This window comes from Ranitomeya variabilis, chromosome 2 (assembly GCF_051348905.1).
Source record: "Ranitomeya variabilis isolate aRanVar5 chromosome 2, aRanVar5.hap1, whole genome shotgun sequence".
Classification (NCBI taxonomy): Eukaryota; Metazoa; Chordata; class Amphibia; order Anura; family Dendrobatidae; genus Ranitomeya; species Ranitomeya variabilis.
Window position 1 is genome coordinate 65,964,800 of NC_135233.1, and position 24,418 is coordinate 65,989,217.

Genomic DNA, 24,418 nt, shown 5'->3' on the forward strand with positions numbered 1-24,418 from the left:
TACAGTAGCTTAGTCCCATTTGGAAGCTGTGCCTGGTACAGTAGCTTAGTCCCATTTGGAAGCTGTGGTACTGTAGATTAGCCACCACGGCAGCTGTGCCTGGCATATGAAGCTGCAGTCTCTTCATCTTAAAGATGTAGCATGATACACGCTAACAACAGTCAAGGTCAGACTACTTCCCCAGATTGCTAGAGGATTCTCTAGTGGCCCCAAGCTCTGGCTCAATGATGGACTCCAAATATCCAGCAGAATTCGACCGCATTGGGAGGTGACTTTAGAGCAAATGATTTCCCACTAATGTCTATTATGGGTTCAATTATAAATAATTAGATCTCATTAGCTGTCCTATGTGTACAATGCTAACAAACTTAATGACGCCATGAGAAGTAGACCTGCACATGTTCAGGACATGACTGTTTTTGAGCCATTTTCAGATTTTTTTTTTTTTGTTTCTTAGCTCTGCTACTCTTCCAACCATGATCAAATGCATAGAAGAAAATAATGGCATCGACAAAAGGATAAGCAGGTTCATCCTCCCCATCGGGGCCACAGTGAACATGGATGGTGCAGCTATATTCCAGTGCATGGCAGCAGTATTCATCGCCCAGATGAATAACTATGACCTAAATGCTGGACAGATCTTCACAATTCTGTAAGACACTAGTCTTTCCATATCAGTAAATCAAATGATCCCACGCAAAGTGTCAAGTTAGAAAATTTTGAATGAATAATTGTTTGCAGAACGATCATTTAGCAGACACAACCGTACACATTGCAGTCTATAGTGGCTGTTTTTGTTCAAATTGGGCATACATGATTAATAAAAATGGTTTAGGACAAATTATCTTTCCGGAAACGTGAGGTCACCGCTGCAGCCAAATACTGAGACCGGAAGAGAAGCTGGACCCAGGGAGTGTGAAAACCTACTGAGCTTGTTATTTTAGGAATTTTACATAGAGTGGGGCCCACTTTCCTGAAAGTGGACACCCGCTATAAGAGTTACCTACAAACCATACATGAAGATTATAAACCGCCTGTCCAGAAACCGGTCTAGCAAGTCCGAACAATGACGCTCTGTGTAGGTCAGTAATTGTAGCAGAATCTCACTGAATTGTTATACTATAGCTTCTTATTGTATAGTCTTATGCAACAAAGATTATTTATTATGCAATTAGTCCCTGCCAGATGCAGCTATTTTTCATTTTGTACTTTTTTTTTTTTAAATCCCCATTTTCCAAAAGCCATTTTTTTCTGCTAACATAAAAAGCCGTTTTAGGGCCTTTTTTTGGGAAGAGTCTCAGTATTGAATTACATCATTTAAATTACGAGCTTCTGTAGTTTTTCAATGTTTCATGTTTTTAGGCGTTTGTATTTATTTTTTACAATCTTCATCATGAAAGACAAATAATGCGGTATTTTAACATTTCTCACTTATTTTGATCTAGTGATAACAAATGTTTTTGTTTTTTTACAGAATTGAAATATATTGAGATTTGAAATATTATGATGTTTTTATTACCGTATTTTCCGGCGTATAAGACGACTTTTTAACCCCTGAAAATCTTCTTAAAAGTCGGGGGTCGTCTTATACGCCAGGAATCGTCTTGTACGCCGGGTGTATATGGTGGGTGGGGGGGGGAGTGATCCTGATGACGACGAGGGGGCGTCTCACAGGAAAGTGAGTATCCCCCATTACCTTATCGTAGCGCTGCAGCGTGGGGTCTCTGTGCTGGGAGCAGCGGCTGCTGTGCTGTGGGGCGGCGGCGGCGGCGGCTCCTCTTCTGCAGTGTGGGGCCTCTGGTGCTGTGGGGCGGCGGCGTATCTTCATGCAGTCGGGGCTCCTCCGGCATCTCCTTAAAGCCTGGAGGCCCCGCCGGCAACTCCATTGGTACAATGTGGTGGCCTCCGGGAAAATGGCCGCTGCTCAGATTCAGATCTCGTGTCCCGAGATTTCGGGACGAGATCTGAATCTGAGCATGCGCAGCCCCCAGCGGCCATTTTCCCGGAGGCCACCGCATCGCACCTATTGAGCTGCCTCCGGGAAAATGGCCGCTGCATTGCGTCTCCGTCACTTTTGTTCTCACTCTGATAGACCTCTGCTTGCTGTCAGAGAATGGAGCGCTCTTGGTTACATCCAAAGACCTGTGGGAGCACCTGCACTGATGCACTGTAACAAAGCACAGGACGGGGGAGAGTTGTACTGCTGCTGCGTTTTACTTCAGACAATAGCCTGGACTAATACATTGTAACAAACTCTCTACAGAATGAGTGTGCAGAACAAGTTGTGGATATGTGATGCAGTTTGGGTTGGTCCCAGCAGGTGGCGTCTGCACTTTTGTCAGTGTGATATAAAAGGTATGTTTTACACACTGCTCTCCCGGAGTCTCCCAGCAGAGGGCGCCCTGACACCACACTGACATATTACCATTTGATGTAGTATCACCGGGGTCAGATCACTATGGGGACTCAGGGATCCTCACACCCCATACATGCAACTAGAGCCCCCCACTGTCAGGGCATGCTGAGACCATTTTCCCGGAGGCCACCACATTGTACCGATGGAGTTGCCGGCGGGGCCTCCAGGCTTTAAGGAGATGCCGGAGGAGCCCCGACTGCATAAAGATACGCCGCCGCCACCGCCACCCCACAGCACAGAGGCCCCACACTGCAGAAGAGGAGCACAGCAGCCGCCGCTCCCAGCACAGAGACCCCCACGCTGCAGCGCTACGATAAGGTAATGGGGGATACTCACTTTCCTGTGAGACGCCCCCTCGTCGTCATCAGGATCACTCCCCCCCCCCCAAAGGCACATATTCACCAGCCCTATAAGACGACATACGGTGTATAAGAAGACCCCCGACTTTTAAGAAGATTTTATATTTTAACTGGTAAAGTTGGGGGGTCGTCTTATACGCCCAGTCGTCTTATACGCCGGAAAATACGGTAATTTTGTTTTAAATTGAATTATATTTTTATTGCTTTTCTTTTTCTGTTCTCTTGGGTGACAGAGGGCCCTCCCCTACCTGACCACTTAGATGCAGTGATAGCTATTGACTGCAGCATCTGAGGGGTTAAACTGCCATGATCAGTGCTAGCTCCAACCACAGCAGTTAGAGACCGGTGTCATCTGTATAATACAGCTAGCATTCTCTGTGTACAGTGCGGGCTAAGCTCCTGAGCCCGCTCCATACATGCACACCCAAAATCCTACACAAGTATATAGCGTGTCAGGAAGGAACTTACTAGACATACACATGTTCTGCACATGATTTTTTATTTGTTGCCACATTCCGACATTTTTTAACCAATTGAGAGCTGCACCATTTGCCTGTAACCCATCTGACTAGTACCTTGATCTGAAAACCACCACAAAAAATTACAGTAAAAAAGTCCACATGAGTATATATATTGCAAAATTACATTTATTTATAGCAAAAGGTCAAAGACAAATGAGCAGGCTAAAAAGTGACAGGCAATACCGCACACGCCCAGGCGGTGACAACAGCTTGGAAATCCTGAGAAAAGATCAAGAGAGTACATACATATATGGATCCATCTAAAACGTATACAGAGATAGTGGATTGAACATACCAAAACTACCTGAGGAAGGAAATCTCCGAAACGCGCGTCGGGGTAAGCGGGAGACAGCGTGGAATCCCTCACTTTCTTGCTGTTATCTAGTACCTTGATCTTAAAGAACCCTGGTCTACAGATAGGTGTTACTGGTTGGCGGATATCCTTAGACAAGGATCTTTAATGGGTCAGACCATAACTTGGAGGATAGTAACCTACAGGCAACCGAAGAAGTTTTCTTCCTTCCATGGGAAAGATAATTTAAAATGACTATATTCTTAAAAAAAATTATTTTATACTTTTCTATGTTTCCAATCTTCTTCCACTAGTTTCAACTATTTTTCTTTGATTCACAGTGTGACTGCCACTGCCTCGAGTGTTGGTGCCGCAGGAATACCGGCAGGGGGAGTTCTCACTATAGCAATTATCCTAGAGGCCATTGGACTTCCCACAAATGACTTGTCATTGATACTGGCTGTTGACTGGATAGTGTAAGTATGTAAGAGGGGCTCTAGAAAATGTCCATCTTTTTAACCAATTTTTGTTTCCACCCTCCCATGTATAATGGAAAATAAACAGTAGAAAAAAATTATTTGCAAGCAGTCTTGAATAAAATGATTCAACCATTTTGTGTTTACAGCTCCCATGTCTTCAAGGTCACAGACTAGAAACAAACATGCTTGTGTTGTATTCCTGCAGTCACATACTTTTGTCTGCTGTAATGTTGACCTACAAACAGTAGAATAGGAAGAAGATGGAAGAAAGTAAAGGCCCCCATACACATGAGACAAATATGGGCTGATAATGGTTGTTCATCAGTCGGAACGGTCAAAAAAAACCTTCTCAGACTGTATCTGAAAAGTTGGGGTTTTTTTTCGGACCAATAACAGTTCATTGCTTATTCAACAAACCTAATCGGTCTTTGAACTATGTTCACTAGTTGGTCATCGGTCTAAGCGAACAGTCATTTGTTTCACTGATCCAGACAATGATCGTTTCTTATGGCTGACATTGCCCATTTCAGCCACTTTTATCTCTTGTGTATGGGGGCCATAGCACATAAATGAAGAATCTGATTACATAGGACTTGTTTTTAGTCTGTAACAGTAGAAGGATTTTAGAAAAGGCTGTTAGCAAAGTTGTACAAGTACAAGAAGAAGATCTAATCCCACAAATAAAAGGAATAAATGGACTGGAATCGACTATAAGAAAATCTAGCAGTCACTATGAAGCTACCAGTTATTTAGATTATAGGGTACGTCTACCAAGTTTCTGTGCAGGTCTGAAAATGGCGGACGCTGCCCAAAATGGGTTCAGACACAGAACAAAGTGACTCCCTCTGGTTCATTAAAGTCAATGGCTATGTTGACCATCAGGAACCCCTTGACATCTTGAGGTGAACCAGGTCTAACATACCTTTGATGAAGTTCTAAGGGGCTACTAATAAAATTCTCCAAATGTCAAACTGAGACCCAGAGCAGTACATTGAATTTTGGGCCCTTTTTACAGTTCTCAGCCCCAGTACTATCTGGTGGAACTACCTAATCAATAAATCAGGAGAAACTACATACTTCACTCTTCCTAAACTCCTAAAAAACTCATATTTTAAGAAATGAAAGTATATATTTATAGCAGGAGGCGTCCATGGCCCAGAGTAAAGGTTGAATACATTAGATGGTTATGCTCCAGAGCATGGGCGGACATATCATTGGTGCAACCTGTGCAGCCGCACAGGGACCCAAGAGATAAGGGGTTTGGATACAGTCTTGTTGGTAAATTCTTGTATTCTTGTCCTTCTAAATTCCTCTGTCTGACATGTTCCTCTATGTATAGGGATCGGACTACCACTGTGGTAAACGTCGAAGGAGACGCTCTTGGAGCAGGTATCCTCCATCACCTCAATCAAAAAGAAGCAGCGAAGATCCAGCAGGAGCTGAGTGATGTCTACGTAGAAGCTGTGCCAAACTGCAAGTCAGAAGAGGAAACCTCCCCCCTAGTAATGCACAGGGACCAGCTCTCAAATCCTCACAACGTATCGGTGCCCGAATCTAAGGAGTCAGTTCTGTGATGTGCCATGTGGTGCTCATTATTGTGGTTAGACTGCTGGTCTGTCCTTAAGGCCAGACATTGCTCACTGCCAGTATGAGCTGCTAGAGTAGCGACTCCTTCCCGAATCCTCAACAGATCCCCACACAATGTAATCATTGACGATAACCACTAATAAGTCTTATTGTATCTGGAGCATGTCCATATTATGAGAAAAAGATAGTTTTGTCAAATGAGCCTGTGAAAAGCTTCATTGTGATTGGTTGCTATGGGCAACAAGGCCAATGTTTCTGTCAGATAATTTTGATAAATAGGGTCGAAAATTGAAGGCAAAACATTGAAAATCTTCAAGATAGTAACAATAGAAGCTGTGCCCAGTCCTTAAAGATTTATTCCCATCTTCATAGATGGGTCTTTGTCTGATAGTCCTTGTAAAAACAATTACTTTGGTAATTTACTGCTTTTTTAAATTTGCAGCCATTCTTGAGTACGGTAGTTTTCTTTTGTTTACAGCTCGTTGCCTAGGTAACTGACCACCGTTGTCTATCTTGTAAGCAATGTGCTGACGCTGGTCAGGATTAGGAGGAAACAACGCACTTCAGTGATCCAGGTCAGCTTCAAAACAGTGCTGAAAGCACAACAGAAGAGAGATTGTAAGCACTGCACGGTTTACTGCAGTGGTGGTCGGTCTCCAAGGCGACAAGCTTTAAGCAAATCTGTTAATATCTCAAAAACGGATGAAAATTTTAATAAGCAGTAAACTGTAAAATGCTTTTATTTGAAAAGACTATCTAACAATATCCATTTATGAAAATGGGAATAACTCTATAATGCTTGAGGAGGCCGAGAGGCCTTTCTTCTGCCTAGGATATCACCATTATTATAAATGGCACTTAGTAGGTGGGGTCCGGGAGCTTTATGCTGATCCTCTGGACAACAGCTTAAAGGCTGCCCCATGATACGGAATAGTTTACCCAAGGGCTTTAGTTTCATACAAGTCTGTGACATTTACTTGAACGTTGTACCAGGACTAGTCCATACATTGGTCAGTTCCCATCATCTGAAATTGAGGATGAGGTTGTAGGATTGGACTATGGGACCCGGGAATGGGGGATTTTGTATGTCCACTGATGTTTACTAGTGATATGTTTTACTGTAGTCGACATTCCTGTGTTTCCACAGCTTGTGTTACTTTCTACACTTACCGTTGTGGCCAGGGCTGTGCCTCCGCAGCGCTACTGGAGTTTGTCTCGTCTCTTGTAACCTAGTGTCTCATAAATGCTTGTACTTGCGCTTTGTTCTCTCTGTAAAGAGAATTGTTGTTTTTTTCCTTTTTGTTAGATGTCTTAGCAAAATAGACAGTTATTTTGCAGAAAGTAAGTTCACTCCATGAGAAATGCATTTACCAGTTGTCAAGTTTTTTTTATCCTTTAGGCTACGCTTCCACGATAAGCTTTTGGTAAGTTTTTCACATTGCAGAATTTCTGCACCTATTATTTAAATTAGGTTACTTGTGTTTTTATTTATTGCAATTTTTTTTACACGTGTTTTTATCTCAATTTTGCCACTGCGTTTCATGTCTGTTTTTGGTAAAGTGGCTTGTGAAAATATTCAACGCCATTGGCATTTTTTGTGGTTTGCTACCTCACAACCTAGAATTTCACTGTTTTTTTTAGGGTTTGCATCAGTTCATGTAAAGAACATGCCTACAACTGTGAACATTGGGTTTTCTTTTTATTGTGAAGCAAACAGCAAATAGGACCAAATAACTAAAAACTTCAGTGTGCATTCACCCCCCCCCCCCCCGCCTAAAGTCAGTACTTTGTAGTAGAGCCTCCTTTGCTGCAATACCCTTTGGATAAGTCTCTCTGAGCTTTCCACTTCTTGCCACTGACATTTTTGTCCATTCCTCAAGGCAAAACTGCTCCAGCTCCTTCTAGTTAGATGGCTTCCTCTTGTGAACAGCAATCTTCAAGTCTGACCACAGATTATCAATTGGATTAATGTCTGCGCTTTGACTAGGCCACTCCAAAGCAGTTACACGTTTCCCCTTAAGTCACTCGAGTGTTGCATTAGGAGTATACTTTGGGTCATTGTCTTGTTTGATAGTGAATCTGCGTCCCAGTTTCCAATTACTGACAAACTAAAATAGGTTTTACTGAAGAATATCAAAGTATTTCGCACCATACATCTTCCCCTCGACTTGGACCATTTTCCCTGTCCCTGCCGCCAGAAAACATCCCCACAGCATGATGCTTCCACCACCATTTTTCACTGTGGGGATGATGTTCTTGGGATGAGCTGTGTTGGTTTCGCACCAGACATACCGTTTAACTTGGTGGCCAAAAAGTTAAATTTTGGTCTCATCTGACCACAGCATCTTCCTCCATACATTTGGGGAGTCTCCCACATGACTTTTGGCAAACTCAAAACAAGCCTTACAATTTTTGTGTAGGTAAAGGCTTTTGATCCTGCCCACTCTTCCATAAAGGCCACCTTTATCGAGTGTATGGCTTATTGTGATCGTATGGACAGAATCTCCAGTCTCTGCTTGGGAACTCTGCAGCTCCTTCAGGGTTACCTTTGGTCTCTGTGCTGCATCTCTGATTAATGTCCTTCTTGCGCGGGCAGAGAGTTTTGGTGGGAGTCCCTTTCTTGGCAGGTTTGTTGTGGTACCATGTTCTTTCCATTTGATGATAATGGATTTGATAGTGCTCCGGTGGATCATTAGAGATTGGGTTTTTTTTTTTTTTATAACCCAACCCTGACTTGTGCTTCTGAACAACTTTGTCCCTGACCTGTTTGGAGATCTCCGTGGCCTTCATGGTGTTTGGTTAGTGGTGCCTCTTGTTAATGGTGTTGCAGCCTCTGTGGCCTTTCAGAAAAGGTAAAGTGTATATACTGACAGACATGTGACACTTAGATTGCACACAAGTGGATGTCCTGTCACTACGAATGTGACTTATGAAGATAATTGCTTGCACCAGAATTTTTTAGGTGTTTCATAACAAAAGGGGAGAATACATATGCACATGCCAATTTTAGGTTTCATTTGAACCCATACATTTAATTTATGCCTATATTTTTCTTACTTCACTTCAATTCACTAACTTAGAATATTTAGTGCTGATACATCACACACAAGTCAAGTTACAAAATTATTTACATTCAGGTTGTAATGTAATAAAATAGGTACAAAGCCAAGGGGATGAATACTTTTGCAAGATACTGTATGACATTCTTTAAAAAAAATGCTACTTTGATTTTGATAATTCCAGGTATTTGGCTTTGCCAAAATTTTATTGACACATTTAGGTGCTGATTACATGTGTTTTTCATGTATTTCTGCCACGAAAACGCACTCAAAACGCAAATGCGTTTTTTACCCGGTGGATTTTACACATCTAATGCAAGTCTATAGGGAAATCCGGGTATGCTGAGTTTTCTGTACCAAAAATAAATTGACATGCTGTGGATTTGAAACATACACCACAGGTCTGTGTACAATGAGTAACAAAAAACTCACAGTGGGCAGGAGATTTTTATAAATCACATCCACTTTGCTGAACTATAAGACACTGCATTTTTTATGCAGCATCAAAAACGCACCAATAGCTCAATGTGGGGACGTAGACTTAGGCTATGTTCCCATGATGAGTGTTTGGTGCGTTTTTTTATGCTGCGTATTTTTTAGAAAATGCAAGTAACCTACTTTACCTAAAGGGTGCAGAAAATCTGCAATATCAAAAGTTCATCGTGGGAACGTAGCTTTATCTGTGCTGATTTTTTTTTTTTAAAGAGGATTTCTCAAACTAAAGAGATAAGTCCTTGAGATGTTCTCATCCTCCCAGATTCCGTTTCTTTCCTAGATTCTATTCAAAAGTGATAGCGGGAAATGGAACCATTACACATTAATTAAAGGGGGATATCCAGTTTCCTAAAAAAGAACACGGATCGTCAGGATATAGAGAAGGTGAGCAAACACTGCACTCCAGAAAAATAATGAGGTTCATGTTAAAATGAGCGCTGAACTTTGTGGACAGCTTATATCTGCAAACTGTGGATGTGCCGGTCTCCATTTGCAGCCCCATGTGCTCGTCCACATAGCAAATGGGTGCTGGAGCTAGTATTTACAGTCTTATTTGATCCATAAATTAGACTAGACTATCTACATGCTGCAATTTTTTTCCATGTGGATCTGAAGTCTGTGTGCAGAATAGCTCATGTGTCTAGAATACAGGCAAACACTAGTCTGTGTACTGCCCTCTATACACTCTGACCAAAAGACTCTCATGTCAGCTTAGCTTTTGGCCCCTTTCACATGTTCGATTTTCTTTAAGGTGTTTTCCGTGTTTTTCATGCATAGAACTTGTAGTCATTATAGTCTATGGGTTTGTTCACATGTCCTTTAAAAAAATAAATAAATAAATGTCCGATTTACAGATGGAAATGACCTATTCAAGATAATGGATCAGAGAAGAAAAAAAGAACATCACTCAGATACAATCCATGGGTCGTTTGAGCGCTGTCAGTGTTTTCTAATAATTGAGTAGGAGAAGCTTGGAAATTGTATATATTTTTCATACTGATGGTAAAATGGACACATGGATGAAAATTCAGATGAAAAAAGATCCGTTTTTCTCATATGCAAAAAAAATAAAAAATGAATGTGTGAAACCAACCCCAGGAGGGGAAAGTTGGATCACTGTAAAGGGGCTGTCACATCTTCTGTCTGCGGCAGCAGGAATTTGGACCAACAGCTGCCAGGACTGTCAATTTTGACCAGTAGAATGGCTGTGCCACTGGCCCGAACTGTGCGCTCTCCCATTCTGCAAGCAAAGGCAGCTTTACTTCTGCAGCATCGGAGGAGCAACGACATTGACCGACTCCAGCACTGTGGCCGGCTGCAGAGCAGAGCTTGGAAGTGCTACAGCAAAGAACTTGTAAGCGCTGCACTCTTTAGATATAAGACCGGCCACCACTGATACATTGCAGAGGGATAAGGTGTCATCTAAGCATGCTTGTGTGGTAACAGAGTGACTTCGGCATACTCGAATAATATATTCTAGTCCCCACAGCCATTAGACAGCCACAAAACATGCAGGGATTGCCTAACAAACAGGAAATCTCTGCATGTGTGTGGCAGACGAACAGCTGGGAGACATGCAGCCGCAGGGATTCAAATATATTTTTCGAGAGTGCCAAAGTCATTCAGTTATCACAGAGCATGCTCAGATAACACCTTATGTGACCACGTTCACCCATCTCTAGTGTCCAGTAATCTAAGCAACAAGCAATATACTACAAGATCAAGATCCCTCCATTGTAGAGAATGGAGAGGATTATTATCAAGATGTAAACTGCACATTTGCTTGTTTTTACAAGCGCTTTGCAATTTTACCATTAAGATGAGAAAACCCCTTTAGGATGGGTCCACATTAATAAATAACACTGGCCTGAAAGTCCCATGGAGTGTAAAGATGGCGTCCTATATCCACTGAAATCTGCACTATTTCCACAACAAATCCGACAGCAACATTTTTATAAATATGCTGCCCGGTGCCTCTGTGTATTCAGAAGGATGACACGAGTGCCGAGAGGTTTTGTTATTACTGGATTGGACCTTTGCTCATTTGCTCACATTCCAATCCTTATCCGCCGTGTATTTCTTTCATTGGATGTCACTTTTGACCTGGCAGCTTGTCAACGGAATGTCACCGATAACAAAGTGACCTTAAAAGTAACATATTGTGTGATGATGATGATGGGAATGCATGTGTTATCCATTATACCCTGTCCTTGTATATAATATGTGTACAATGTAGCAATCACAAATTAAACATGTTTTGCATTCAAAATAAAGAAGACTTTGCTATAGAACCAGTGCTTTATTTACACATCACTAGTGTGCGCTCATGTGAAAAGGTTTCTGCACTTTGTTTCATTGTTTTCTTTTTTTTTGCATTAAATGTAGGACACAAGAACAGAGTTGTACGCGGCCTTTCTGTATCTCCTATTCTCCCTTCCAATGTCTCCGTTTCTGCTTTTTCAGTATGATTCTGACAAAAAATTGTGGCATGCGCCATCATATTTTGGGGCTATCCTCCCCTGGAAGCCATCAATTGAGGTGGATTTACACCACTTGACTTGTGGCATTACATGACTGCCGATAAGTAAATATTTACTGATCCGTGGTAAATAAATAGTCTGATAACACAGGCACTGGACAATCCATAATAGATTGTTCACTGTGCATTGTTCTCGGCAGCACAAGTTCTGTTTACACAGGATGATGACAGCCGAGAACTATGATCTTTTGTGCGCCGAAAAATATAATTTCACCCAACGAACGTGCATTTTGCTCATTTGTCGGGTGATTTGTCAGTCCGTGTAGACTGCAAGATTATTTTGATATAAGCCTTCACAGCATTACACAGAGAGGGAATGGGATCAGAGAAAGTCGGCTCATCGCGTTCAGATACATCGTGTCTGGATGTAGTTCATCGCAAGGAGTCACTCCTGTCTGGGACATATGCCGCAATGCAAAAAAAAAAGAGGAAGAAGTTTTTTCTCCAGCGATGACCAGTAAAAGGAAAAATAAAAAATCACATTTAATAGTCCAATATTAAAAAATATACCCACATATGTCCATAGAAAAACCAACGCGTTTCAGTTAAAAAGCTTATTCATGGTTCCCAATTTTCGTATTTTTGCTTTCTACTGGTCACCGCTGGAGAAAAATGTTCCACTTTTTTTGCATTCACAATATTCTTGCACAGTAAATGAACCTTACTATGAAGACTCGTTCACTTGTCTGGGTATGGACTGCAATCCCTGGAATCCTCGGTCCAGAAATTGCAATCTTTACGCGGACCATGAAGTACGAACATGTAAGTGTAAGCTTATAGATGAAAACTGTTCTGATCATGTCCTGCTCACCCAGCTGCAATGCTAGATAGGAGAGATGTGATAGGGAAGGATCACATATGGCCAGTGTCGGACTGGGGTGACAAGGGCCCACCAATAACATTGACTTTGGGGGGCCCACTTTTCACCTGCATGCAGATATTATACTACCTTCGTTCACAAATTTACCTATTTCTCTATGTAATAATACACTGGGTAGCATGGCTAATGAACGATGAGATGCTGCTTTTTTCTGTACAGAATGAATTATGCCAAGTGCTGCCCATACAGTGGGGTTGGGGGCCAAAATCTACACAGGGGCCCACCGGGGGATTCCCCTGTTACCCTGAGGGTCAGTCTGAGCCTGTTTGTAACACGTGGATGAAAAGACAATTATGGCAGCTAAATAGGAAAGGGTTCTTTACAGTAAGAGCAATCAGACTGGAACGCCGACCACAAGAGCTAGTAATGGCAGTTACTGTAACAGCATCTAAAAAAAGGTCTGGATGCTTTTTTATCAAAACATGACATTGTGAGTTATAAATAATCTAGCAATATAAAATATAAACTTTGAAAATAGGTTGAACTTGATGGTCCTAGGTCTTTTTTCAACCTATGTAATTATGTCATCTGTACATTAGGAAAATGCTTGAAATGCAATTCCCTATAATATTATTTTACAAGTAATTTCCCCTTATTTTTTTCTGTGTAAAGTTCTAGCTATAAATCCAATCTCTGGATTTAAAAAGTGTAAAACCCTCCTGAAACACTTGCACGTTTAATCTGTATTTCTTATGGTGCCTAAGGGAAGCCATAATGATAGGCGCCTGCTTGGTAACAAGTGCAGTTATTTGCCTCTATAATGAAGCGAATTACCAATGAGGAAAGGGTTAATACTTGAGCCCTGCATCAGTAATAGCCCCTGTAGTAACCATGACAACTGTTATGAGGTCATAAACAAGAAGATTCCATAATAGAAGGCTGCGCTGCCACGATCAGCGCCATTACTGATGCGCCTGAGGACGTTGAGCTTGACCACCCCACGTAATGTGCCGACCTTGGTGAAATTTGGAGGTTCTAGCAGGAAAAGGGTTTGTCTGCTTTAGACACCCACAGGGCATGGGATGGTAACCGAGGGGGTGCCCAGCAGAGGATCCCCTTCTGTTACATTCTACAAAGAGCTGCTCTCCTTTGGGAGTTCATGGAAGCACCTATGACTTTAATGGGTGATAAATTGGGATGGAAGAAGGGGGAGGGGGTATTTCTCCTATTAGGGGTTATCCATTATGAACAATCCCTGTAACCAAAAGTCTAAATTTATGAGAGGTGGACCTGGACCTGTAAGGAAGAAATGGTTCATCCATCTGGGAATCAAATAAACTAAATTGGGTCTAACAACCCATGTGGTGACCGATATCGCAGCCAGATCTCTCCCACATCCGGTTTATCACATTTATAGTCTATATTTGTTATATCGTTCTCGGTAAATCTGGTAAAATGTACAAATGTTAAAACTTGTTACATCTGTTATATATCGGCACTAACTCTCTAAGCCCAAGGGAAGGGCGATCCTCCAGCCATCGTTCCCTAGAGGTTTCCACCATGGGGTTTTTCCTCTCCTGAGTGCTGGAGGGTGACTCTTCGTGAGTCGGGGGTTGTGCCATTTTTGGTGTCATGTTAATGTAAATAAAATTGAGAACGTTTTGACACCTAATTACAATGCTTCGTGTATTTATTTTGTGTGCGTCTGTGTGATTCTTTTTGTTTGGGAGTCGGGGTCCATCACATGTCACTGTGTCATAGGGCCGGACATCTGCCGGCCACAGTTTTGCCCCAGGTGTTGCTCCTGCTCTGCTGAATATCATGGAGCAGAGAAGACAAGCAAGTGTGCACTCATCATTGGAATAAGGACTTATATTACTGCAGGATTACAAGCAGCTTCCTCGCCTCATTCACACAGTGAGTATTTTGGCCAGTTTTTTACATCAGTATTTGTCAGCTAAAAAAACAGACAGGAGCAAACACTGAGAAAATAATAAGTGAATGACTTTCACCTCTTCTGTGTTTTGGATCCTCTCCTGGAGTCTGTTAACAAATACTGATGCAAAATATCGCCATGTAAAAGTGCTGTAAATCCTTCCTGACTTCATCATTACATCGATGACAGCGCTGCAGTCAGTAACTTAGCTCAGTGACTCTGCTTGAGCCGACATCATAAGCTGCTGAGCTCACTAATTGTCTGCAGCGCTGTCGCTGTGAAGTCAGCGCTGCAGACAATAACAGATACCATGGGTGGCACCAGAGATTCAGCCCTGGAGCAAGGGAGAGGGTGTAAAGTACAGGGGAACAGAGATTTCACTTTCTGAATACCCGTCATAAAAACCGACGCATTTCGAACCAGGACTAAGAATGTTATAACGTTTGAAACGCGTTGGTTCTTATAGAAAGTGTTCACTTCAACCTTTTACAAAGTTTGTATATTTTTTCACTTTTTTTAATGGATTAAATTAAAAAATTATATTCTGGAAGCTGGATCCTTTACCGTTCTTGGACTTGTTAATTTTTTAATACTTCAAAAATTGAGGTGTGTTGAATTTTTGAAATCTTGCGAATTATATGTGTTTTATTTGCGGCATGTCCCCATACACTTTAATGAGATGCCGAATATTCGCATATAAAAAATTCATATGGGTTTTTATTACATTTCAGCAGCAAAAAAATGGATGTAATCCACATGCAGACATAACATTATCAATAAAGCATTATCAAAGCTCACAGCAAACAGGAAGTTTACAAAACAAGGTAATTTTAATAAAAAAATTATATTCAAAAAGAAGCAAGAACGAAACTGAAAAAAAATGCAATAAAAACATGTAAAAAAAAAAATCAAAAGGCAATGAAGAAACACAAATAACCTAATCTGACAAGTTGAAGAATAAAATTCTACAGGAAATCTACAGCGTCAAGATCTCACCAAATACTCATGGTAGAAACATAGCCCTAGAGGGTAATTTCACTGATTGTTAGATGGGAGATGACAGACATGTCTGCTGCCAATGGGAGAGAATTTGGGGTCTAAATTATGAGATTGTCCCTGTTCAGCTTCGCTACGTGCAGGATTCCCTTGTCCGTTTTGCAACAGAGATAAGGACATCTGACCAAGTAGAAAGCTGCAACATTTTGGAGCGACCTGTGTTTCTGTTCTGTGGTGACTTCTGCTATCACCTCTGCTCTCACTTCTGCTGTCCTGGACGACTGGGCTTCACACTTAACGTTACAGTGCCCACTACTTAGCTGAGGGCCCCAGGCCCAGCTGACCTGCCTGGGCTCCCTAGCCTGACTGACCCAAAACCAGGAAATCCTCCTGTCTTACTCACAGTTGGCCCCTCCTAAGTTAACTGTTAATGTTCCTGAGTTCCTATCTCTAATCTCAGTGTGCTATAATGCTCCCCTCTAGTGCCTAACCCAGACTCTTAGAGCTCCTTAAAATGTACAGAAACTGGCCAATAACCCATCGCCATTTTTTTTCTACCAAAATTTACAAAATTTAAGGGAAGCGACAGTTTAATAAAGAGACACAAGTCTCCTTTAGGAGCCTCTAAAAGCCAGCAATGGTCTTTGTCCAGCACCAGACAATGTAAAGTGCTAACAAATATACACTGCTCAAAAAAATAAAGGGGACACTTAAACAACAGAATATAACTCCAAGTAAATCAAACTTCTGTGAAATCAAACTGTCCACTTAGGAAGCAACACTGTTTGACAATCAATTTCACATGTTGTTGTGCAAATGGAATAGACAACAGATGAAAATTATTGGCAATTATCAAGACACCCTCAATAAAGGAGTGGTTCTGCAGGTGGGGACCACAGACCACATCTCAGTATCAATGCTTTCTGGCTGATGTTTTGGTCACTTTTGAATGTTGGTTGTGCTTTCACACTTGTGGTAGCATGAGACGGACTCTACAACCCACACAAGTGGCTCAGGTAGTGCAGCTCATCCAGGATGGCACATCAATGCGAGCTGTGGCAAGAAGGTTTGCTGTGTCTGTCAGCGTTGTGTCCAGAGGCTGGAGGCGCTACCAGGAGACAGGACAGAACACCAGGAGACGTGGAGGGGGCTGTATGAGGGCAACAACCCAGCAGCAGGACCGCTACCTCCACATTTGTGCAAGGAGGAACAGGAGGAGCACTGCCAAAGCCCTGCAAATTGACCTCCAGCAGGCCACAAATGTGCATATGTCTGCACAAACGGTTTGAAACCGACTCCATGAGGATGGTCTCAGTACTTGATGTCCATAGATGGGGGTTGTGCACACAGCCCAACACCGTGTAGGATGCTTGGCATTTGAAACAGAACACCAGGATTGGCAAATTCACCAGTGGCGCCCTGTGCTCTACACATATCAAAGCAGGTTCATACTGAGCACATGTGACAGAGTCTGGAGATGCCCTGGAGAGCGATCTGCTGCCTGCAACATCTTTCAGCATGACTGGTTTGGCAGTGGGTCAGAAATGGTGTGGTGTGGCATTTCTTTGGAGGGCGGAACAGCCCCCCATGTGCTCACCAGAGGTAGCCTGACTGCCATTAGGTGCCAAGATGAGATTCTCAGACCCCTTGTGAGACCATATGCTGGTGCGGTTGGCCTTGGGATTCCTCCTAATGCATGACAATGCCAGACCTCATGTGGCTGGAGTGTGTCAGCAGTTCCTGCAAGATAAAGGCATTGAAGCTATGGACTGGCCCGCCCATTCCCCAGACCTGAATCAGATTGAGCACATCTGGGGCATCATGTCTCGCTCCATCCATCAACATTACATTGCACCACATGTTGCACCACAGACTGTCCAGGAGTTGGCGGATGCTTTAGTCCAGGTCTGAGAGGAGATCCTCAGGAGACCATCCGCCGCCTCATCAGGAGCATGCCCAGGTGTTGTACAGTAGGGAGGTCATACAGGTACGTGGAGGCCACACACAATACTGAGCATCTTTTTCTTGTCATGAGGCATTTCCACTGAAGTTGGATCAGCCTGTAATTTGATTTTCCACTTTGATTTTGAGTATCACTCCAAATCCAGACCTCCATGGGATATTCATTTTGATTTACATTGATAATTGTTATGTTTTATTGTTCTGAAAACATTCTACTATGCAATGAATAAAAATTTGCAACTGGAATATTTCATTCAGAGATATCTAGGATGTGGTATTTTAGTGTTCTCTTTATTTTTTTGAGCAGTGTATATGCCCTATCTAACAATTTGTGAACAGACATATATGCTGACAAGTGTTATGATCCCAGTGGTAGAGGATCTCTGGTATTCCGGCAAGGTCAACAACAAACATAGGAACAGCTCTAGGGAGGTGGAAACTGGGCTAACCGCATATCTGATCCTAACAACAACAACTAGAAGTAGCCGGTGAACGTGCCTACGTTGATTCTAGACCTCGAGCCAGCCGGAGAACTGACTACCCCTAGAGGGAAAATAAGACCTCACTTGCCTCCAGAGAAATTGAACCCCAAAGACATAGAAAGCCCCCAACAAATAATAACGGTGAGGCAAGAGGAAAACACAAACGTAGAGATGAACTAGATTCAGCAAAGTGAGGCCCACTAGTCTAGATAGGCAGAAAATAGAAAGTGGACTATGCGGTCAGCAGAAAACCCTGCAAAAACATCCACGCTGAATATTACAAGAACCCCCACACCGACTGACGGTGCGGAGGGGGAATATCAGCACCCTAGAGCTTCCAGCGAGCCAGAAAATCACACATCAAGCAAGCTGGAAAAAAACACTGAAAAATGCAAATGATCAAAGTATTCAAAACGGACTTAGCTTTTCTTGCATGAGACAGACGGAAAGGAATCAGGAGGAAACCTTATAGGACTGGATACAACAATGCCAGGCAAGAGACTGAGTCCAGAGGAGAACTAAATAGGGAACACCCGCTGCTTAATGACCCAGCTGGAGCCCAGGCCTGCAACAAGACATGCCAAACACAGTACCGTTAGTGACCACCAGAGGGAGCCCAGAAACACAGTTCACAACAGTACCCCCCCCTTGAGGAGGGGTCACCGAACCCTCACCAAGACCCCCAGGGCGATCAGGATGAGCAGCGTGAAAGGCATGAACCAAATCAGTCGCATGAACATCAGAGGCGACAACCCAAGAATTATCTTCCTGACCATAGCCTTTCCACTTAACTAAATACTGAAGTCTCCGTCTAGAGATACGAGAATCCAAAATCTTCTCCACCACGTACTCCAACTCGCCCTCAACCAAAACCGGGGCAGGAGGCTGAACAGCAGGAACCATAGGCACCACGTACCGCCGCAACAAGGACCTATGGAACACATTATGAATAGCAAATGACGCTGGAAGGTCCAAGCGAAAAGACACCGGGTTAAGGATTTCCAAAATCTTATAAGGACCGATAAAGCGAGGCTTAAACTTAGGAGAGGAGACCTTCAAAGGAACATGCCGAGAAGACAACCAAACCAAATCCCCAACACGAAGTCGGGGACCCACACCGCGGCGGCGGTTGGCAAAACGCTGGGCCTTCTCCTGTGACAATTTCAAATTGTCCACCACATGGTTCCAAATCCGCTGCAACCTATCCACCACAGAATCAACCCCAGGACAGTCAGAAGGTTCAACCTGACCCGAGGAGAAACGAGGATGAAAACCAGAGTTGCAGAAAAAGGGTGAAGCCAAAGTGGCAGAACTAGCCCGATTATTAAGGGCAAACTCGGCCAGTGGCAAAAAGGTAACCCAGTCGTCCTGATCAGCAGAAACAAAGCATCTTAAATAAGTCTCCAACGTCTGATTAGTTCGCTCGGTCTGGCCATTAGTCTGAGGATGAAAAGCCGACGAAAAAGACAAATCAATACCCATCCTAGCACAAAAGGACCGCCAGAATCTGGACACAAACTGGGATCCTCTGTCAGACACAATATTCTCAGGGATGCCGTGCAAACGAACCACATTCTGAAAGAACAAAGGCACCAAATCAGAGGAGGAAGGCAACTTAGGCAAGGGCACCAAATGGACCATTTTAGAAAAATGATCGCACACCACCCAGATGACAGACATCTTCCCGAGATACCGGAAGATCCAAAATGAAATCCATGGAAATGTGCGTCCAAGGCCTCTTCGGGATAGGTAAGGGCAAAAGCAACCCGCTGGCACGAGAACAGCAAGGCTTAGCCCGAGCACAAATCCCACAGGACTGCACAAACGAACGCACATCCCGCGACAAGGAAGGCCACCAAAAGGACCTAGCCACCAAATCTCTGGTACCGAAAATCCCAGGATGCCCGCCAACACCGAGGAATGAACCTCAGAAATAACTGCTGGTCCATCTGTCAGGGACAAACAGTCTCTCCGGTGGGCAACGATCAGGCCTATCAGCCTGAAATTTCTGCAGCACTCGTCGCAAATCTGGGGAAATGGCAGACAAAATCACTCCCTCTCTGAGAACACCAACCGACTCCGAGACTCCAGGAGAGTCAGGCACAAAACTCCTAGAAAGTGCATCAGCCTTCACGTTCTTCGAACCAGGCAGGTACGAGACCACAAAGTCAAAACGGGAGAAAAACAATGACAAACGAGCCTGTCTAGGATTCAGGCGCTTGGCAGACTCGAGATAAATAAGATTTTTATGATCAGTCAAGACCACCACACGATGTTTAGCTCCCTCGAGCCAATGTCGCCACTCCTCAAATGCCCACTTCATAGCCAACAACTCCCGATTACCAACATCATAGTTCCGCTCAGCAGGCGAAAATTTTCTTGAAAAGAAGGCGCATGGCTTCATCACGGAGCCATCAGAACTTCTTTGCGACAAAACGGCCCCTGCACCAATCTCCGAAGCATCAACTTCAACCTGGAAGGGAAGAGAGACATCCGGCTGGCACAGGACTGGCGCTGAAGTAAACCGACGCTTCAGCTCCCGAAAGGCCTCCACGGCCGCAGGAGACCAATTAGCAACATCAGAACCCTTCTTGGTCATATCCGTCAAAGGTTTAACCACGCTAGAAAAATTAGCAATAAAACGACGGTAAAAATTAGCAAAGCCCAAGAACTTCTGCAGGCTCTTAACAGACGTGGGCTGAGTCCAGTCATGAATGGCACGGACCTTGACTGGGTCCATCTCCACAGTAGAAGGGGAAAAAATAAAACCCAAAAAAGAAACCTTCTGTACCCCAAAGATACATTTTGAACCCTTCACAAATAAAGCATTCTCACGCAGAACCTGAAACACCATCCTGACCTGGTTCACATGGGACTCCCAATCATCAGAAAAAACCAAAATATCATCCAGATAAACAATCATAAATTTATCCAGATATTTCCGGAAGATGTCATGCATGAAGGACTGAAACACAGAAGGAGCATTAGAGAGTCCAAAAGGCATCACCAGATACTCAAAATGACCCTCGGGCGTATTAAATGCTGTTTTCCATTCATCTCCCTGCTTTATGCGCACAAGGTTATACGCACCGCGAAGATCTATCTTGGTGAACCAACTGGCACCCTTAATCCGAGCAAACAAATCAGACAACAATGGCAAAGGATACTGAAATTTCACCGTGATCTTATTCAGAAGACGATAATCTATACAAGGTCTCAAAGACCCATCTTTCTTGCCCACAAAAAAGAATCCTGCACCAAGAGGAGAAGAGGATGGGCGAATATGTCCCTTCTCCAAAGACTCCTTTATATAACTCCGCATCGCGGCATGCTCTGGCACAGATAAATTAAAGAGTCGTCCCTTAGGAAATTTACTACCAGGAATCAAATCTATAGCACAATCACAGTCCCTATGAGGAGGAAGGGCACTGGACCTGGCCTCATTAAATACATCCTGATAGTCTGACAAAAACTCTGGGATCTCAGAAGGAGTAGAAGAAGCAATAGACACCAATGGAGAATCGCCATGAATCCCCTGACAACCCCAACTTGACACAGTCATAGCTTTCCAATCTAAAACTGGATTATGGGCCTGTAACCATGGCAGACCCAAAACAACAACATCATGCATTTTATGCAGCACCAGAAAACGAATCACCTCCTGATGTACAGGAGTCATGCACATGGTCACTTGCGTCCAATACTGAGGTTTATTCTCTGCCAATGGCGTAGCATCAATTCCTCTAAGAGGAATAGGATTTTCCAAAGGCTCCAGGACAAAACCACAGCGCCTGGCAAACGACAAATCCATCAGACTCAGAGCGGCACCAGAATCTACAAAAGCCATAACTGAGTAAGAAGATAATGAACAAATTAAAGTCACAGACAAAATAAACTTAGGCTGAAAAGTACTAATGGCGACAGGATTAACAACAATTTTTTTTAAGCGCTTAGAGCATGCTGAGATAACATGTGTTGAATCACCACAGTAAAAACACAACCCATTTTGACGTCTATGATTTTGCCGCTCGGCTCTGGTCAGAATTCTGTCACATTGCATAGAATCATGTGACCGTTCAGACAGCACTGCCAAAGGATTATCAGATTTGCGCTCCCGCAAACGTCGATCAATTTGAATGGCCAGAGCCATTGAATCATTCAGACCTGTAGGGATAGGAAACCCCACCATCACATTCTTAACCCCTTAACGACCGCCGATACGCCTTTTAACGGTGGCCGCTAAGGGTACTTAAACCACAGCGCCGTTAATTAACGGCGCTGTGGAAAAAGTGAATAGCGCCCCCCAGAGTCGGATTTTCTCTGGGGTCTCGGTTGCCGAGGGTAGCCGAAACCCCAGAGAACATGATTCGGGGTTTTTTTACCGACCCCCGAGTTGCGATCGCCGGTAATTAACCGTTTACCGGCGGTCGCAACAAAAAAAACAAAAACGCGATGTGCAGTTTAATTTCTCTGTCCTCCGATGTGATCGCACATCGGAGGACAGAGAAATAGGGTCCCCGATGGCCCCCAATAGCCCCCCGATACTTACCTACCTCCCCCGGTGCTCCTCGTGGGTCCCCATGGGCGCCGCCATCTTTTTTCCGGGAAAAAATGGCGGGCGCACGCGCAGTACGCCCGCCGCCCGGCACCCGGAAGATCTTTGGGGTCTCGGCTGCCAGGGGTAGCCGAGACCCCAAAGAACATGATCGGGGTCGGTTTGCACCGACCCCTGTTTTGCGATCGCCGGTAATTAACAGTTTACCGGCGACCGCAAAAAAAAAAAAAAAAAGCGATCTGTATTTCTCTGTCCTCTGATGTGATCACACATCAGAGGACAGAGAAATAGGGGGATTCGGGGACCCTAACATACTCACCCGGTGTCCCTGGGTCCTCTTCTGTCTTCTCCTGCCAGCCGGCTTTTTCCTTATGGCGGGCGCATGCGCAGTGCGCCCGCCATCTGCTGCCATCTGCCGGCCGGCAGGAGAAGACGAGTTGGGGCTAAAATTAGGGTTAGGGTTAGAGTTAGGGTTAGGGTTAGAGTTAGGGTTAGGGCTAGAGTTAGGGTTAGGGCTAGGGTTAGGGTTGGGGCTAAATTTAGGGTTAGGGCTAGGGTTAGGGTTAGGCTACTTTCACACTAGCGTTTTTTGGCTTCCGTCGCAATGCGTCGGAGAAAAAACGCATCCTGCAAAAGTTTTTTCTCCATTGGCTTGCATTAGCGATGCATTGCGACGGATTGCCACATGTCGCATCCGTCGTGCGATGGATGCGTCGTGCTTTGGCGGACCGTCGGCACAAAAAAAGCTACATGTAACTTTTTTGTGCGACGTGTCCGCCATTTCCGACCGCGCATGCGCGGCCAGAACTCCGCCCCCGCCTCCCCTCACAATGGGGCAGCGGATGCGTTGAAAAAACAGCATCCGCTGCACCCGTTGTGCGGCGCTTACAACGCTAGCGTCGGTACGTCGGCCCGGCACACTGCGATGGGCCGAGTACGACGCTAGTGTGAAAGTAGCCTTAGGCTTCTATCACACTTGCGTCGGTACGGGGCGGTCGCAATGCGTCGGCCCGACGTACCGACGCACGTTGTGAAAATTGTGCACAACGTGGGCAGCGGATGCAGTTGTTCAACGCATCCGCTGCCCAGTCTATGTCCTGGGGAGGAGGGGGCAGAGTTACGGCCACGCATGCGCGGAAATGGCGGACGCGACGTACAAAAAAAAGGTTACATTGAACTTTGTGACGACGGGGCTAAAGTTATGGTTAGGGTTGGGGCTAAAGTTAGGGTTAGGGTTGGGGCTAAAGTTAGGGTTAGAGTTGGGATTAGGGTTTGGATTAGGGTTGGGATTAGGGTTACGTTTGGGATTAGGGTTAGGGGTGTGTTGGATTTAGGGTTTTGATTAGGGTTGAGATTAGGGCTGTTTTGGGGTTAGGGTTGTGATTATCGTTAGGGTTGTGATTAGGATTATGGATCGGGTTAAGATTAGGGTTAGGGGTGTGTTGGAGTTAGGGTTGGAGTTATAATTTGGGGGTTTCCACTGTTTAGGTACATCAGGGGGGTCTCCAAACACGACAGCCAATTTTGCGCTAAAAAAGTCAAATGGTGCTCCCTCCCTTCTGAGCTCTGCCGTGCGCCCAAACAGTGGTTTACCCCCACATATGGGGCATCAGCGTACTCGGGATAAATTGGACAACAACTTTTGGGGTCCAATTTCTCCTGTTACCCTTGTGAAAATAAAAACTTGGGGGCTAAAAATCTTTTTTGTGGGAAAAAAATATATTTTTTTATTTTCACTACACTGCATTATAAACTTCTGTGAAGCACTTGAGCATTCAAAGTTCTCACCACATATCTAGATAAGTTCCTTAGGGGGTCTAGTTTCCAACATTTGGTCACTTGTGGGGGGTTTCTACTGTTTAGGTACATCAGGGGCTCTGCAAACGCAACATAACACCCACAGACAATTCTATCAAAGTC

The 24,418-nt window shown here is 44.0% G+C and overlaps 1 protein-coding gene and 1 long non-coding RNA gene across 2 annotated transcripts in view; one reads left to right on the top strand and one right to left on the bottom strand.

Annotated features, from left to right (window-relative positions):
• Positions 1 to 5,849, top strand: part of SLC1A4 (solute carrier family 1 member 4) — a 31,315-nt gene extending 25,466 nt beyond the window's left edge. The window contains exons 6-8 of the mRNA XM_077282523.1: positions 458 to 652; positions 3,930 to 4,064; positions 5,407 to 5,849. Of these exons, the coding sequence (XP_077138638.1) occupies positions 458 to 652; positions 3,930 to 4,064; positions 5,407 to 5,641 (565 nt within the window). The 3' untranslated portion in view covers positions 5,642 to 5,849. The remainder of the gene's footprint in view (positions 1 to 457; positions 653 to 3,929; positions 4,065 to 5,406) is intronic.
• The window catches only part of LOC143804428 (uncharacterized), a 326,044-nt gene that overhangs the window by 257,012 nt on the left and 44,614 nt on the right, over positions 1 to 24,418 (bottom strand). The window lies entirely within an intron of this gene.